At 38.4% G+C, this 16,155-nt stretch overlaps 1 protein-coding gene across 16 annotated transcripts in view; it reads left to right on the top strand.

Annotated features, from left to right (window-relative positions):
* The window catches only part of PARD3 (par-3 family cell polarity regulator), a 426,318-nt gene that overhangs the window by 296,067 nt on the left and 114,096 nt on the right, over positions 1 to 16,155 (top strand). For 10 of the 16 annotated variants that reach the window (XM_042816944.1, XM_042816943.1, XM_042816942.1 and 7 more), the window contains one exon: positions 11,196 to 11,306. The exons of 4 other annotated variants lie outside the window; for them this stretch is intronic. In XM_042816944.1, coding sequence (XP_042672878.1) covers positions 11,196 to 11,306 — 111 coding nt within the window. Of the gene's footprint in view, positions 1 to 7,407; positions 7,481 to 8,399; positions 9,545 to 11,195; positions 11,307 to 16,155 lie in introns of those variants that run through there. 2 more of the 16 variants (XM_042816945.1, XM_042816947.1) reach the window with 2 other exon arrangements.

Genomic DNA, 16,155 nt, shown 5'->3' with positions numbered 1-16,155 from the left:
CAGGTGTGGCAGCAGTATTTGCAATGCAAACTGAATTGCTATTACACATTTCAACAGCAGCATACCACAAATAAATCTCAAATATTTCACAATATTATTTTAGATGCTATCTTTGTCTTTAACCCGTAGCACTAAAATCCTGAAACTCAGAACACAACATGCTTCTACAAGCATCAGTTTCATGTGCAGTGTAACAGACAAAGCGTGTGTTTCCTCTGATCTTGCTGAGCAGGTGATGATACCAACATTACTATCATCAGTAACTACTGGGATTCTGATACCATCTGTGGAACCTGAAATACTTTGCTAATTCTTTTTTTAGCCTATAATGAAAAAATGTTGTGATTTTTTGTTGTTCATTTTGTATTCTGAAGAAACGTGAAAATGGCAGTAATGATTGCTGTGTGCCGTGTGCAGCACTGAGCACAAGCAGAGCTGATCTCATCTCAGGAAGAACATCTCAGGAGGTGAATATCTTTGATGTCAGGACTGAGTTTATTTTAAATATAATCCGTCTCATTTTCTAAACAAACATATGCCCAGTCACTCATTTCTTATAGTGCCTGAACTTGTACAAATGAGAACAAAAACACCAGTGTGCATGGGGCTGGTGCCAGGCTTAGATCTTCTGTGCTAGGAGCTTATTTACACAGAAGCTGGAACCAGAAATCAAACCTCACCACCACACGTCTCTGCAAGTCCTTTGTGCACGTTTTCCATCTGAAATAAACCTTTGCTCCCAGACTGGTCTTGAAATAATCAACAATTGAAATTGCAACTGATAGAGTTATTTGAAGCACAGTACCATGAAGACAGCCCTGCTCTGGCTGCTGGCAGCCCTAGGACGTCAGTTGTCCCTGGGAGGCAGCTCTGGGCCAACCCTGTGCCAGCTGCTGTGGGGACTCGCTGCCACACTGCCTCCCCGGCAAGGATCCACTCATGCTGTGCTGCCTAAGCCCCAGAGATGTTTTGTTCCACCAGTGCTGCTGCTATGCAAAGTCTCTCTCTTCATTTTCTACCCAGAAGATACAGCGTGTATAAACTAAATTTTCATGCTGCGGGGCAGAATAGCAGTGGATAGAATAGGCAGAAGGATTTAAGCCAGCAGTGGCATGCTAATGCTTGCTCAAAAGAGGCCTGGCTCCAGTATGCTGCTGTGGCTTAGTCCTCCCTTCCTAACAAACCTCCAAAATAGCATAACTGTTGTTTTTTGTCCTTTGTATTATGACTATTCATGGGCATTCAATGCAACTTAATCAAGTTATATTCTAGAGCACTTGCATAAGTGTCCTGCTGGCATTGCTTTTTAATAAGTTGTAAGTAATTTTTTCTTTTTCGTCTCTGAAGAGACTTAAATGACACTGCAGGAAACCCTCAACTGTAGCCTACAGCCACCTGTGCTCTGGTACTGCAGCTCAGCAAGGGGAACTGCCTTTCTCTGCCATAGGCATCCCTGGGGAAGACAATGGCAGCTGTGGGCTCACCTAGGCTTTGGGGATATTGTGCTTAGACATGTCCCACAGATCCTACTGCGTTGCTTATTCTCTGCTGGAAAACATTTCTGCCTTTCCTATCTCCTATAAAACATAAACGTGTGAATGGGACTGAAGATAGACATCCTTTATTGCTTAATTTACCCTACAGAGGTTATTTTCCATGAGATTCCTATCAACCACGGTTTTCAGTAATTGACAGAAAAAGTGCTGACTGACATATTAACATTTCTAGATAATGAGATCTGTAGGGAAGTTTTAATCTTTGGAAGGTTCCGGATGAACTGTCAGTGGTTTGATTAACTTTTTGTATATCTACGTTAACCTTTGCTGATTTTATACAGTGTAATTGCAAGGCTGCACAACTCAGTTGTTGGAATAGCGTCCTGCCATTTCCTGGTCTAGACAGCCAGTATACTGCACTTGTGTCTTCATTTCTCTGCCTTTTGCACATGCACATCTATAGCAATTTGCTTTTTGCAGTTGACTTTTACATAAGGTATGCCACGCTCATGTTTATGCAAGCAAGGGTTCCAGTTGCAAAATGGAGTAATGAAGACTTTTCATGTTGCTGAGGGTTTGTTTTTTTGTTTGTTTGTTTGTTTGTTTCCTTTTCAGTCAGAAAACAGTCGAGGCACATTTCCCTTGCAACTTTTTCTGTTGCCTTCTCTTGAGTGCCAGTGAAATGGATGGATTTTTGTGCTTCATTAGCATTTCTTACAAGGTCTGCCTTCAGACCAGTACCCATTTTCTAAATTGTACTTCTGTAGGGTTGAAAAAAATCACGGTAACCAGATGCAGTATTTGTCTCTGGCCTGGCAAAGTGTTAGATTTAACAAAAGAAGCTAATAGAAATGTTCAAATTGACCCTTCTCATCATTTGGACTTCTTGGAGCTCAATCAATCTCTCATTATTATCAGAGTTATTCACGCAGAGGCAGAAGTGCTAGTATTTCTCATAATCAGCCCTTGAGCCAGATGTAATTTGCAATTTTGCAGCATTGTATTTTGAAACAATAATGCATTAAAATGAACAGAGTAGGAATTAGAAGTATAGTTGTCACAAGAAAGGACTGAAGGGTGGCCATGATTTAAACACTCTCTCAGCATTCCTAGTGGACACTGGTAATTGGAAAAACGCAATGCAGTATTTTTAATACCTAACTAGCTCCACAATTTTTGATGTATTCTGTGAAGTGCATCAGATACTTTCGTCAGTGACCATAGTGAACATTCTGTGTGTGAAATCTAATCTCTTAGGAAGGAACTTTGTAGTCAGTAACTACTCTCATTTTTGAATTTTTGAATGGAGTTTTTATCACAAAAGCAAACTTTAAAATAACTGACTTCCCTTAAAATCCCATGTCTTGCTTCTGTGGGTGTTGCCACTAATGATTGTTTGCATGGTTGTGTCTAAACAGAGGTTGTTTCTTTCATTCTTCATCCCTTCCGGGATGCCACAACCCACATTTTGACAGGTTTGTCTCACTACTAAGGAAATGAGTTACTTGTAGTCAATTTCACTGCACTGTGTTATTGCTTATTGAGTTTTGTTTCACACATAATACGGACAAATCTCTTTTTTCTTTGCTGATTTGCTGATGTTTTTAAAATATTATTATTGTAAAACAATCCCCACTTCCATTGACATTCTCAGCCTGTTTTTAAACTACATTTGTTTGAATTCATTGTTTGATTTTTTTCCTTCTTATTTCTTGTGACTAATAATACTTACATTAGTTATTAATAATAATTTTATTACACCTGTCAGCGGCTCCTGCTAGCTTTAGGCAACCACGAGAAGCAATGCAAGATCATCTTCTGTTTAGAAATTTGCAAACAGATGGTCTCTCCTAAAAGAAATCTGTTTTTAAAAGTTCCACCATTTTATGCTGGAAGTAAATATTACAAATGCGTAAGTTGTGAAAAGAGAGAGCCTTGGTGCGAATAATATTCTGCCTGTTGTGTCATGCCTTTCAGGAAATGTTATCAAAACTGTTTATGAAAATAATTGAACGAAACCTCATGACATGTCTCTTGGTTTGGCATTATCCCCATTTTCTATGAAGTTGGGATATTGACTCACAAAGGCAGATTATTCCGCGGTGGTTGGAAACAGTCACCAACCCCATATGTTGTTTCCATTGCGGGGATGTTGTTCTCTCAGTGGCTGGTAATGCTGCATGGAAGTGTTGCAATTTATGTGCTCTCCTGGCTGTTAGTTTTCAGTAGCCTTTGTTCAGCTCAGCTAGAATCCTTACCTGAACAGCACTGAAACCTGTTTTTGGTCCTTAGAAAGTAAGGCAGAGGATGCTGGGAGAAAATGCATGACTGTGATATCACAGAAGAGCTACATGTGCTTTGATAGTACACATGCACAGGGTAGCAGCTGCAGAGAGAGCTGATGGTTTGGAGCGCTGACCACTGGTTCTCCTGGTTTGTGTCTGTGCTCATGATTGAGTGCATGAGCTTGAAGGCAAGATTTACTGCTCTGAAAAAATATTAGTGTCTCTCTCCAGAGATTTCTCCCCTTCCACGAGTTTTTTGTAATGCCATTTCCTGATTCTGGAACCTGAGTTGTGCAGGAACCCTTCTGGCAGGGAGTTTCTGCTGACTGTTGCACCAGGAGGACTGCTCTTTAATGAGGTTTAACATCATCAAGGAAACCTGTGGAGAATTAAAGGTTCACTTCAACTTTGCTCACTAGCTCCTGTATCTAGATTCCTCACTCCCTTACATCAGCGTGTCTGTATCCTCTTGGGACAGTGATGCTGCTGTGTCATTCCAGCATCTTCTGTCCTCCCTCCTAACACGTGTGCTTTTATCCACTACTTTGATTATCTGAGAAGACTGTCTCTTTATAGAAATAAACTGTGAATATGTAAATGTTTGCACTTAAAAGGCTATTTTTAAAATAACGCACAATTTAGCTTCTGGAGTAAGGCTCATAAAAACAAGTCATCACTAGTCAGGGAGATTTTTGTTTGTGTGTTATGTTGAACTGTTTATGCTTATTAAATTCTATTTTAGCAACAGAATGTTTATGTGTGTCACAATAATCTTTTGCAATATAAATCTTACGATTTTGCTGATGCAGAATGGTGAAAAAGATTACAGAAGACATTGCAAAATCCTCTGAGTAGTGTTAGGTTGTGTGTGTGTGAATACAGTCGGAAAAAGAACATGCGTTGAAGACAAAACTGATAGACTAGCTGAAGATGCTCACCATTTGTTAATTTTTAATGGTAGTCTTTTTTTTCAATTACAGAACATAATACTGCTGAACTTCTGTCTCAGTAATTTTTTGTGTTTTTCTCATTAATCAACTAATGCGTGTCTCTTCTATAATTCTGTATTCTAATGAAATACTTGGATGATTTGGCAGACGGCAATGATCTCATCAGTAACACATTGGAGTAAAATCCATTTAGCAGATTTTATGTACATTATTTTTTGTTATATGCAGGATGCTGGTATATATTATTGTAAAGTGAAGCTATTTGTGCAAAAAGTTGTAAATGTGAAATTTCTGTCGCTACCATCCGTACATCCTCCTTCTTTCATTTCTTCAACCTATGTATTTATTTAGGAATAGTTGTTTACAGGTGTATTATCCATGTGTATACTTTATATATATTGAAAATATTTTTTATACATGGCATCTTGATATAGCTTGAGCTTGTTCATTACATGTTCTGTTGCACCACAAGCAGCTTCCTGCTCTAGGTAGCTTTGCAATGTTCAGTCACTCTGATGCATTGACCCAAAGCCACTGGAGGCACGTGCTCATCAAAATCTTTCTGCTGAGTGCAGTAGGAGTTGAGTGAGGCCACATCCTCACTGGTGACAGTCATCCCAGCAAGCAAGCTTCAAATTAATGCAGCTCGGGCCTGACAGAGAGGTCTGGGTATGCATTTGGATTTGATTAGATTATCCATAAAGTTCATGGGATTTCCTATTCTAAGGTCAAGCTTCGAGCATTTAGGTCTGTGTTCTCGTCTTTTTATTATCAATGGTACAAAAGGCTGGTGTCACAGGGCCTGAGGATTGTCCTGTCCTCTAATAGGACTTGACTATTATATTCTAGAGATGATACTTTTTAAAAATGTATATCTCTCTTATTTTTGAATTTCTTCACTTACGATCATTGCTATTGTTGGCTGAATTTGAGGATTAAGTCTGTGGATCTGTGAATATGACTTTGAGCATTTACACTTATCTTGAAACTTTCTCTAACCCTTAATGTAAAATGAGAATTAAGAAGCTATAAATTAAGTGGAACCCTGGAGTATCTTGGCAATTAGAGTGAGCAAGATTTCAGCTGCTCTCTTTCATCAATTTCTCACACTCTTGGATAGACAGGGTATTTTTAATTTGCGACCTGTATTTCAATTAGTCGTAGAAGATTTTTCTGGAACTTCTTGCTTATTCAGTTGCAGAATAAATTTAAACTATGTTTTAGTTATTATTTTTTACAGCTAATCTTTGTTTAGCTGTGCTGTAAGAAGGATTTAGATGAGAGAACTGAATAAATCAGTTAATAAGTGAGATGTTGTTACTATGTTTGTAATTATTGTGACTGTTATAAGAGGACTATTACATAACCACACACATATGTGCCCTGAAGGATATATTAAGCCACGTCTGTCAAATAATGTATTTACCAATAGATAATTTTTAAAAATTACTTGGAGCTTGAAGTACATTTTCATTCTGATCTTTATTTTCCACAATAAGTAATGTTCTATGCTCTGCTTCCAAGAATTCAGATTGGAGGAAGTGGTGGCTGCAGGTGAGTGCTGTGCTGCTGTGGCAGCAGGTGCTCTGCATTTTGGTGCAGCTCAAGCTTCAGCATCAGGACTTCTTTTGTCATAGATATGTGAAACAGTAGTGTGTGCAGCTTGATTGCTCTTGCTGTGCACCATGGGGTAACTTGTGTCTGTGCCTTGGAATCTTGTGCACTGATTTAAGGAAGGGCTTCTATAGCTCTCTATAGTTTTTGGCAGAAAATGACAGGAACTTGAAATTTGGTTGTCAGGATTGTCTGTATATCAGTGTCACAGATGCTCCTTTTTTTTTGCACTGTTTTGTTTTATTAATTCTGACAGCAGTTCATGCCTTTTTTTTTTATATGCTGTTCTCCTTTTCACTAATGCATGAAGCATTGTTTCTGCACGGGTCCTGAGCACTGCAGTCCTCCTGTTCACTGAAAGAAAAAGTAATTTCACTTATTTCAGTTGCATGTGAAAGAACTGCTGCAAGTATCATAGCAGCCAGACATACAGCAATGAGAATGAGAGCAACACAGGTTCAGACAAGTGCCTGAACATCGCCAGGTGCTCAGGCACGTACTGCCCAGCTGTATGCATAGAGAGGCCATGTTCTTGTAGAAGTCTGATGTCTCTCTGACACAAGACAAATGGGTGTGTTTGCTGTTTTACAATGGAGATGATGTTGACAACTGCACTCTATGAGTTTCCAGACTTTGGTTGTTATTGTGAAGTGAGCAGTTGTTTCATGGGGAAGTTGTTACCTGAGTGTGCCAGGACAGTCAAGATAAGTATTACGGAAGAAATACTACTGGAAGCAGTAAAATTCTTAAGTTTCCTTGGATTATATATGGGGCATTCATCCTAATTCCATTTTCACTTCATTTTGAGTACATAACCATACGGAAATAGCCTTGCTTTCCAATGAACTGGCAAGAACTGGTGGATTGCAGGGAATGTGTCACTCACATTAATGTGCATAGGGCAAGTCATAGCATGTGCCACTTTCACATTGAATAAGATGAAACTTTTACATAGGTAAGCCATATCTTTTCCCTGGGCCAGTGCATTCAAATTAAGGTGTTTAAATGCCTGGAGTAAATCTGGGGAGCTGACCCACGCTTTTCTTTCTTTGATTCACACAGCTACACAAGTGCCAGGACAGAGCAGAAGGCCAGGGTTTCACTATGGGCTGTGAGGGCATAGGGTGCCTGTAAGGTATGCATTTGTGTGCTTGAAGGGGTATTGCATAGATTGCTTGCATTTCAGATATCTAAATTATTCTGGCTTTTAAGTGTCCTGCTTTGTCTGATATTTATAAAACAGAGTGGAAAACATGAGGAAACTGAAAGAACTGGTGATTTTGAATAGCATCACACCATTCTAATCACCAGAGTACACTGAATGCTGTTCATTTCAGTGCTTAGCAGCTTGCTTTAATTGTGTGCCTTAGCATTTCTGTATGTTGCTTTTCTGTAGTTAAAAACTTGGCTCGAGCATGGATGGCAAATAATTTATAAATGTCGTCTGCTATAAATTTGGTGAAGAAGGTTGCTGATCTTGGCTGTGGGCTTCATTATGGCTATAAATTGTACTTCGTGGAAAAAACACTTTTAGTAGAAATAAATACCAAGCACACTTACTGTTAGTAAGAGCAATCTTAGCAAAAGCTCTGAGTGTCGTTGGGAGCAGGGAGTGTTTACAGGAATAAAAGGTTGGAGCTGGGTACGTGTATGTGTGTGTGTATGTATCTTCACAGTTCTTTTAAAGACCTTTCTTAAGTGTTGCTGGAGCCTGGGAAATTGTTTCAGTTGTTTGTCTGTGTTCTACTTTTGTAAGCTGAAGCTTAACGGAGATGTGAGACATCCGATCACAGTGGAAAAGAAAAATTTTAAAACTTGGTAAAATATTTTTGCACAGAGGTCTTGCTAAAAGTCTGCAGAAATGTTTAGAGTCAGATGCTTAGGGCAGCGTGCTTCCAAAACCATTCTGCAGCTCTGAGTGTGATGGAGAATAACCTGTGCAGGTGATGTTGTTAAAGACATGGAGCCACAATCAGGGAGGGGGGAGGATGGCATTGATTGCTCCGGGTCCAAGGGTAGGGACAGTGCAGTTAATGTTGCTGAACTTATTACAGGCAGTGGTGATTATGGCAGATATATCACTTCTGCGGGTGACAAAGTCCAGAGAAGGCAACTTTCCAAGACCACTGCGGTTCGTATTCTGCCAGGCTGACCACTGCTGGGATGACCACAGAGCTTGTCAGAGATTGGCCCTGGAAAGTCTCCTGCCTGACTGATGAAATATGGCCACCCTTTGAAATACCTGGGAAACAACCAGCAACGTTTTCTTGGGGAATTCTTCTATTGGGAATGTCCCCAAGAGCAAAAGATGATCAGAAGGTGTCCTGAAAGAGAAGAAGGGATGTTGTCACAGCTTGCTCCCAAGCCAAAGCAAACTGAACCCTCTGCCTATGTTGAAGCACAGCATGAATGTGGCTTGTTCTGGACGTGGACAGTTGGATCTGGAAACTCAAACCATCAATTCTTGCTAGGTTTGCATTATGTGTTAATGTGAGAAGTGCTTGGCCCACAATCAAGGGTTATTAGAAATACACTGTGTACTTTTTTTTTGTAGGGCATTGATTTCAATAAATTTCTGCTCATATAATTACTTGATTTTTTGGTGGTAGAAATGCTATTTTGCTGCCCAAATCTGATAGATAGTAATGGAGAACCAATTTCACTTTTTTTGTTTGTTTGTTTGTTTTTTGTTTTTTTAACCACTAGCTCATTTTCAAAAATGCACTGGCTGTTCCAGAAGTTGGTTCTTTTAGTTTACCTGACATTTGAATGAAGCAAGGGAAGGGCAGCAGGGAGGAGCAAACACAAGCATCCCAGAGATGCTGTGCCACAGCACTATATATGTTGTGCATCTACCACAGCCCCTCATCTTCTGTCACTCAGAGCCCTACCACCCCAGCACTCCTTGTGCATCAGGGTAAAATGGCTCTGTTCCACAGTTTTTCTGCCAAGGTTTTACTTCTCTCTTGGCTACAAGATTTAAGACTATTTTAAATTACCTATTCTTTTTTGTATAATGTAAGACATCCAGAAGTTGACTGGAATCTCTTTTGTCATATATGTAACTGTTTTGTATAATAGCTTTGACTGCCCTTTAATAAATAGATAGGTGTTTTAAAAGATACGTGGTGGTATTTCTAGTCACTGAATTTAAGTATGACAGTTTTATGTAAAACACCTCATAAAACCAGAGATTTCACTTTTTGTGGTATTTTATGTTTCTTAACCCTATCATGTCCTCCGCCTTTCATTTTTCGGATAGTTATTAATGAACAATTTTAGCTTTCATATGCCTGAATTACTTTGGAAGCGAGCAGTCTGGAACTGTGGAAAACAGCCATGCACTTTACAGTTTGTGTACATGCTCCTGCACTGCACATTTGTTGGTTGTTTTTGTTGTTGTTGTTTTAGCAGCTGTTCTAAGATCCACATACGTGGTTACTCAGTATAATGCTCTCTCTTCACTGGGTGATCAGAAATGAATCTTTCTGCTGCTTCCTTCACTGTACATTATGTTTTCTGCCCACACAATGGCTTTGTACTGGTATGAATAGGAACAAGAAGGAAAATGCTATAAATGGCTGGTGGACTCTAAATATTATAAACAGTGTATTTTCAGGGGCCAGAAGAAAGTTTTAAGAACTCTGTTTTGTTTCACTGATTGTGAGCATTCTGGATGTCTGCAACACTGCAGGACATTGCATATTTCAGTGTTTGCTTTTGTATTTTGCTGTGGGCTTTTGTGTGCAAAGTACCCCAACTGTCAGTCCAGGAAGTAACATTCTTGCTGCATTTAGTGTGATAAATGATGCTGTATTTAATAGGTAAGTATTATAAGAAGACTGCTGTGTAACAGATATGTGTTATACTTCCAGCCTTAAATAGACAGAAAATGGTCATCTTGGTCATCTAGTCTCAGGCTATGTTTAGACTTTGGGTATCTCTGTATAAAAATCACTCCTTTCAAAGTTGATCTGAAATGCCTAACAAATACACAAAATTTTGTCTTAATAATAGCTAAATATCTCAAATGTCAGACCGTGCTCTGCCTGAAAGTCTAAAAAAATCCAGTGGAATGTGCAAATATGGAAGAAACCTAAACTACTTGAAATGTAGCCTGTGGAGGGGTAAGAGATATGAGGAGGGCAAACATTGGGCTGGCAACATCTTCTGTCTGGGACAGTCAGACCAGTGCCAGCCTCTGCCCTCATTCATTGCACAGAATACCCTTGGGGGAGAACAATATTTAAAAAACCCTTAAACCCTTAGTGCTGGAAAAGAATACATTTCTATTTTGGATGTTGTCCACTGTGTGCTGAAACTGCTTTTGTGGGGAGGTTGTGGGCGGTGGTGCTGCTTATTGGGCAGTTGTTGGACATACGGCTGTTTGTCTTTTGCAGTTCTTTTGTGAAAGCCTTCACTTAATGTAAACTTTATTTGCATTCTTTGGCAGTGAGAGTGTTGAGTAATTTATGAAACATTGCTTGACCATGTATTCAAAAACAGCGGCCCTGTCAGAAATAAGGAATGAGACACTATCCTTTTCTTGTTTTGTTGTGTTCTTTAGGGAAAAATTCTATAAGCTTCTAAGAGGAGTAAAGAAAAAAAAAAAAAAAAACAACCAGAACAACCTACACAGAAAAAAAACAAACACAACAAAAACCAGAACAAACAACAAAAAAAGCTCAGCAACAAAAGCAGCCTGAAAGTATTACATATTGTGATTCTGAGGTCTTTGCACTATCCCTTGCTGGTTTTCAAGCAGCAAGGATTCTTTTTGTCATAGGAAAAGGAAAATACAGTTGTGTTCATTTCACAAGTTAGATTCTTTTTTTGTGTGTTATTAACAGGTTTGGCAAACATCGCAAAGATGACAAGAGTGAGAAAACTGGTAAAATAAAAGTGCAGGAAGCTCTTACTTCAGAAGAGGAGAGAATACGAATGAAGCAAGAACAGGAGAGGTAGACTTCAGTATTTGCTTAAACCTTGATAGAGAGAGTTTGTTTTATAACTAAAATAACTGAAGTTCAATTTTCACTGATGAGATTTCCCAAATGTTGATATGTTTATATACTTTAAATAACAAGACAAAGCTGGATTTATTTTGGAATTTAGCATTTTGGACATTGGCTGCAATAAGCATCTTTTTGTAGGTCCAGAGCTCCTTTCTATATTGAGGAGATTTAATTAATAATATGAAATGGTTTCTTTATACTTTCTATAATTGATTTTATTGACTTTTTCAGAAAACAAATATTTATATAAAGTGAAGTATGTTTTGTATTTTTCATCAAAGTCTTGCATATCCAGGTTTTTCAATGACATATTTAGAAACACCTAAGAATTATAATTATCGGTGTATTGGTTACTGGAGCTCAGTCTATTTATGTCATGCAGTCTGTTTATGGAATGATATGTATATTAAACTGCTAATTGTAAAAATGAGTGGTGAGTACCTCTATTTTTCCTTGTCAGCTTCTGTTAACATTAAAACCTATTTAATATATGCTTATATGCTCTTCTCAATATTTCCAATCTACTTTTCATCCTGTCTCTTGCAGAACAAGTTATGTGGGGGCCTAGGCTAATATCTTGTATAAATTTAGCTAAAATCTTGGGGATCTTTGGTCATAAATTAACTAGTATTAAGGGATGTGTTTGAGGAGAGAAGTTCTCTTTGGAAAGAAAGCTCGTCAATGAGGAGACAGACATTAAAGAACTACAAAGCTTGAATGCTGTCTGGATTCAGGCATGTTTAGCAGTGAATGTGAACAGTGAGTTGAGATGATTTATCTAAAAATTATGCTGTAACTCAGCCATTACGTTCAGCAGGAAGTATGAAACAAAGTGTTGTTGTCCTTGTAGGAGGTGTAACTAGCTAGTCATAATGGTCCCTTTTACCATCATCTCTTTGCAACTTTGTCTTTAGTAAGTAAGAACAGAAATTTACAGATGATGGTATCATCATTATAGTATCTCTTGTATAGTTTCCTCGGTTCAGTGTATAACAGTTAGCTTTCAGTTGTTTTAAGGGCTGAGGGATTTGCATTGCAGTTAAGGCAGGCTGTACATTACGGGTTACTGAAGATCAACTTGTTAAACTGTAGAAACTTTCTCGTGTGTGACCTTCTGTTTGGATTACATTATGGGAATTTTTTTTTTTTTTTCTCTTTAAGAAATATACTTGTACAAATGTATGTAAAAAGTTATTCATGTCTTTCTCCATCCATTTTGGTACAGGGTGGCTGGATCACAGTATTTGGTTGTTTTTGTCAGATTGTTTTTTTATTTTCTCTTTTTTATCAAAAAAGGAAACAGGTCACTACATCTGTTCCTGTTTTTTAGAGTAATAGGCTTTCAGATTAAATTGTAAAGGGAAATACTAGAAATGAAGGAAATAATTGACTTTGGAGATAAGTGTGTTTGTGCAATCAACTTTCCTTAACCCATGGACAGACTACCTAATTTCTGCATAAGCTTATATTGGGAGTGCAGAGACACTGAAAGCTGCCTAATAGCTCCAGGCAGCTCAGGGCTAGAGAAGGGATATCCATATAGTTCATACTGCTGTTCATAGTGCTGATCTCTGGTTTAATGCACTGCTGAACCTAAGATTGCCAAGCACTTGGGGCTTATTAACAGCAGTAGGTCCCCAACTAATCAGCCACATACATTTATGCAAAGAAGGAAGAGTGAGTTAGTTATTTTGAATTAGTAATGGTTTTTTCTCTCTTCATTCTTCTTTCTCTGTCTCTCTGTGTCTCTCTGTCTCTCTCAGTAACAATGGTGAGAGTATAGACTGTCCATGTGATGATATAAGAGAGGTTGCAATAGTCACGCTGGGTACCAAGGTAGAATTATGAAATTATTTGTATAGTTCCCCATGCATGGAGCAAATTCCTAATCCCTGTCCATTGAGTTCTGCTAACCATTTTGAATCTTTCCTGGAATCTCACTCCTTGTTTGTTTTAAAGCGATTTTATGTCTTCACTGAACCTGCAGAAAATGCATGTGCAAGAACTTCATAACAGCTTGATGTTATCATAACATAGGTCCTCCTCCTGTTATTCTCCTTCCCTAACTGTGTATTTGCTCTCCTTTGTGTTATGTCTATAAGGGAATGCAAGTTCTTTGGGGATAGTGGCATGTACAACTAATAAAAGATAATAAAATAGCAACCAAATGTGTGAGGTTCTTCCTTATGTTTCTGAAAAATTCAGATGTTGATTTGATCCATGGAGACCTTAAATATTTGTGCAGTTAGATTGCAGAGAGTTTCCTTCTGATCCTGTAAAAAAATGCTGTTAAACACAAGCTATTCATGGATAATACTCTTGCAAATTAACTGAACAATCCCTCAAAATGCTTATGATTAGACAGTAAAATATTACTGTCTGAACAAGTGTTGGTTCGTAATGGCTGCTATTTTAACTTTGTTTTCTGTGGGTTTTTTTCCCTCCCAGTGTTTTTAGTGGTGTAATTCAGTTGCTCTGTTTCACTTGGTATTTGATGCTATATACCTCTATAATGATGCAATACTTTGGGGAAATAGACCGGATTTAATGAATTTACTGTGTTTGAGAGGCTTGGAAGAAAAATCCTTAGAGGGTCAGAGAACAAGTGAGTGGTCAATTAAAAAATCAATCATGCCCAGAATTTTATAAAATTATTATGCTTTGACTTGATAATTTTAATACTACTGTGCTTGCAGTAGTGTCTTCTTTAGTCATAAAAATGTGTTCATATTGATTATGAGAAAAATAAGCAAATTAATGTTCTTCAATTTACTGTGATTAAAATTAGTAAAATTGCCTTGTGTGAATATATTATTAGTAATAATGTCTTATTAAGGAGCAAATGTCTGCTATGTATGGTATGTATTAACTGACAATTTAAAAAAAAAAATTTAAGAGAGAAGGAAATTATCTAGATAAAAACAGAGACAGCTTTCAATAAAATAGAATACTGGAAAAATTAGAAGTGACATCTGTGATGAACACTCACTAGTCTTTCCATATTTGCTCTGAGATGCTGCTACTTGTACAATCTTAGAAGTTCATACTAATGTTTCATTGAAGAGTGTTGCAGGTTGTCCGTGTATCACTATTCTTTAACACAGATTTACTCTAGAAAAGGAAGTCTACTTCCATAATGCTTGAATGTCTGCCAAGCACTGTTCTGCAAATTCAGTTGATGTGCTCTTGGAAAATATTTCTTCTGTCCAGCATGGACACCAACCAAAAGTATAAGAAAAAAATGAAGTAATAGATTTTCTGAACTTGGCTCTGTGGCTTCTAAAAAACAATGAACTGCAGAGTCTTGAGGATTTTGGATAAGCTATGAATTCAGTTACCTCTACTCTTGTTCCAAATCACAGCCATTTTATATAAATGCTAACTAGGATCCCCTCTTTGTCATGCTGCACCTCTCGTCTGCTGAAACTGAATGGGATTGAGATGCTATTTCGGATTGGTAAGACTGGGAGAACAGCCCTGGATGCTTTTATTACAGGAGGTGGTCTGCCACTTCTGGTTTCCTGATGGATCTGTGGCTGGCCAACCCTCCTTAGAGTCATGTCTTGAATTTTACAGTTCAGAGACGCATGAAGTATCTTCTTCACAGATACTTCATTCTACTTGTAGTCTCACACGAGCATTTCTGTATAGGGGAGACTTAAAATCAGGTTCTGAAACTTCTGTCAATGACCAAGTGGCATTACAGTTACAAGCCAATTAGTTTTCATATGGATTGTCACCTTCTGCTATCCTACTGGATCTAAGCCCTTGGAAACCCACAGACCTTTTCACTGTATAAACTCTAATCTTTGAGAACCTCCCAGGTCAGGGTTTTCTCACTAACCAGTGTAACCATGGGATATTCCGCAGATTGCCCTGGAATGTTTTCTGACTCCTTCAAGACAGTGCAGTTTCTTTCTTAGGAGATTGGAAGACAGAAGTGTTTAGAAACCCACTGCTTAGTTTTGTCGTCTTGTTTTGGTTGGTGACTCATACTGGTGAAACATCTTTCTAACAGCAGGTTCTGATACCTTTTTCACCCTTGGGTTTTGCTTTGCACATGTTTACTTCTCTCTCTTCAGTGCAACAGAAATCTTTAGCAGATCAAAAATCTTTGCCAGTGTCCTGCCTCTTGAACTCTGACGTGCTGTTCTGGTCACCCGCATGGCACAGCCCATGCCTCCTGCACCTGTCTTCAGCCCTGGGCATTTTCTAGCAACAGAAACACTCCCCAGCCCAATTTTGCTCTTTATAGTCAGGTAGTAGATAGCAGAAGAACAAAATAAATGTGTTTCTTTGTGAAGTTTTCCAAATGTTCAGCTGTATTCAGCATGGTCCACCACTTAAAAAAATGAAAGCAGCAATTCTAGTGTAATCTTATGCTTCAGAGTATGTGATCCCAGCTATGGGTGAATAGTGCCGATTCTTTAATCTGCCTCTAGAGTCAATTCTTCCTCTGGAAAGAACAGCCTATAGGATATTTTCTGTTTGGCTAATACACTGACTTAAGAGCTTTACTCGTGTTCTGTAAATCTCTGTTACCATAGATAGGTTTTTTAATCTTAGTTTTGTATTCTTTCTCTGCTTCCACAGAAGTTGATGCAAAATCAGGTGCTTAAGCACCTGTTTTGTGAGGATCAGTAGTGAGACGATAAGGAGAAACATTTTGGAAGAGAATTAAATAGCTGTATTGCTGGAAGCACTGTGACAGAGGCTTCAGAAATGCTGAGAAGATGACAGAGCAGTCAGTGCCAGTGAGTCACAGGGTGTACCTTCCTTCTCTCTAAAAAAGAAG

The sequence above is a fragment of the Centrocercus urophasianus genome, unplaced genomic scaffold (genome assembly GCF_019232065.1).
Source record: "Centrocercus urophasianus isolate 14NV4802_14NV808 unplaced genomic scaffold, USGS_Curo_1.0 seq_16, whole genome shotgun sequence".
Lineage (NCBI taxonomy): Eukaryota > Metazoa > Chordata > Aves > Galliformes > Phasianidae > Centrocercus > Centrocercus urophasianus.
The sequence above is the reverse complement of the archived record's forward strand: the minus strand, read 5'-3'. Positions and strand labels throughout refer to the sequence as shown.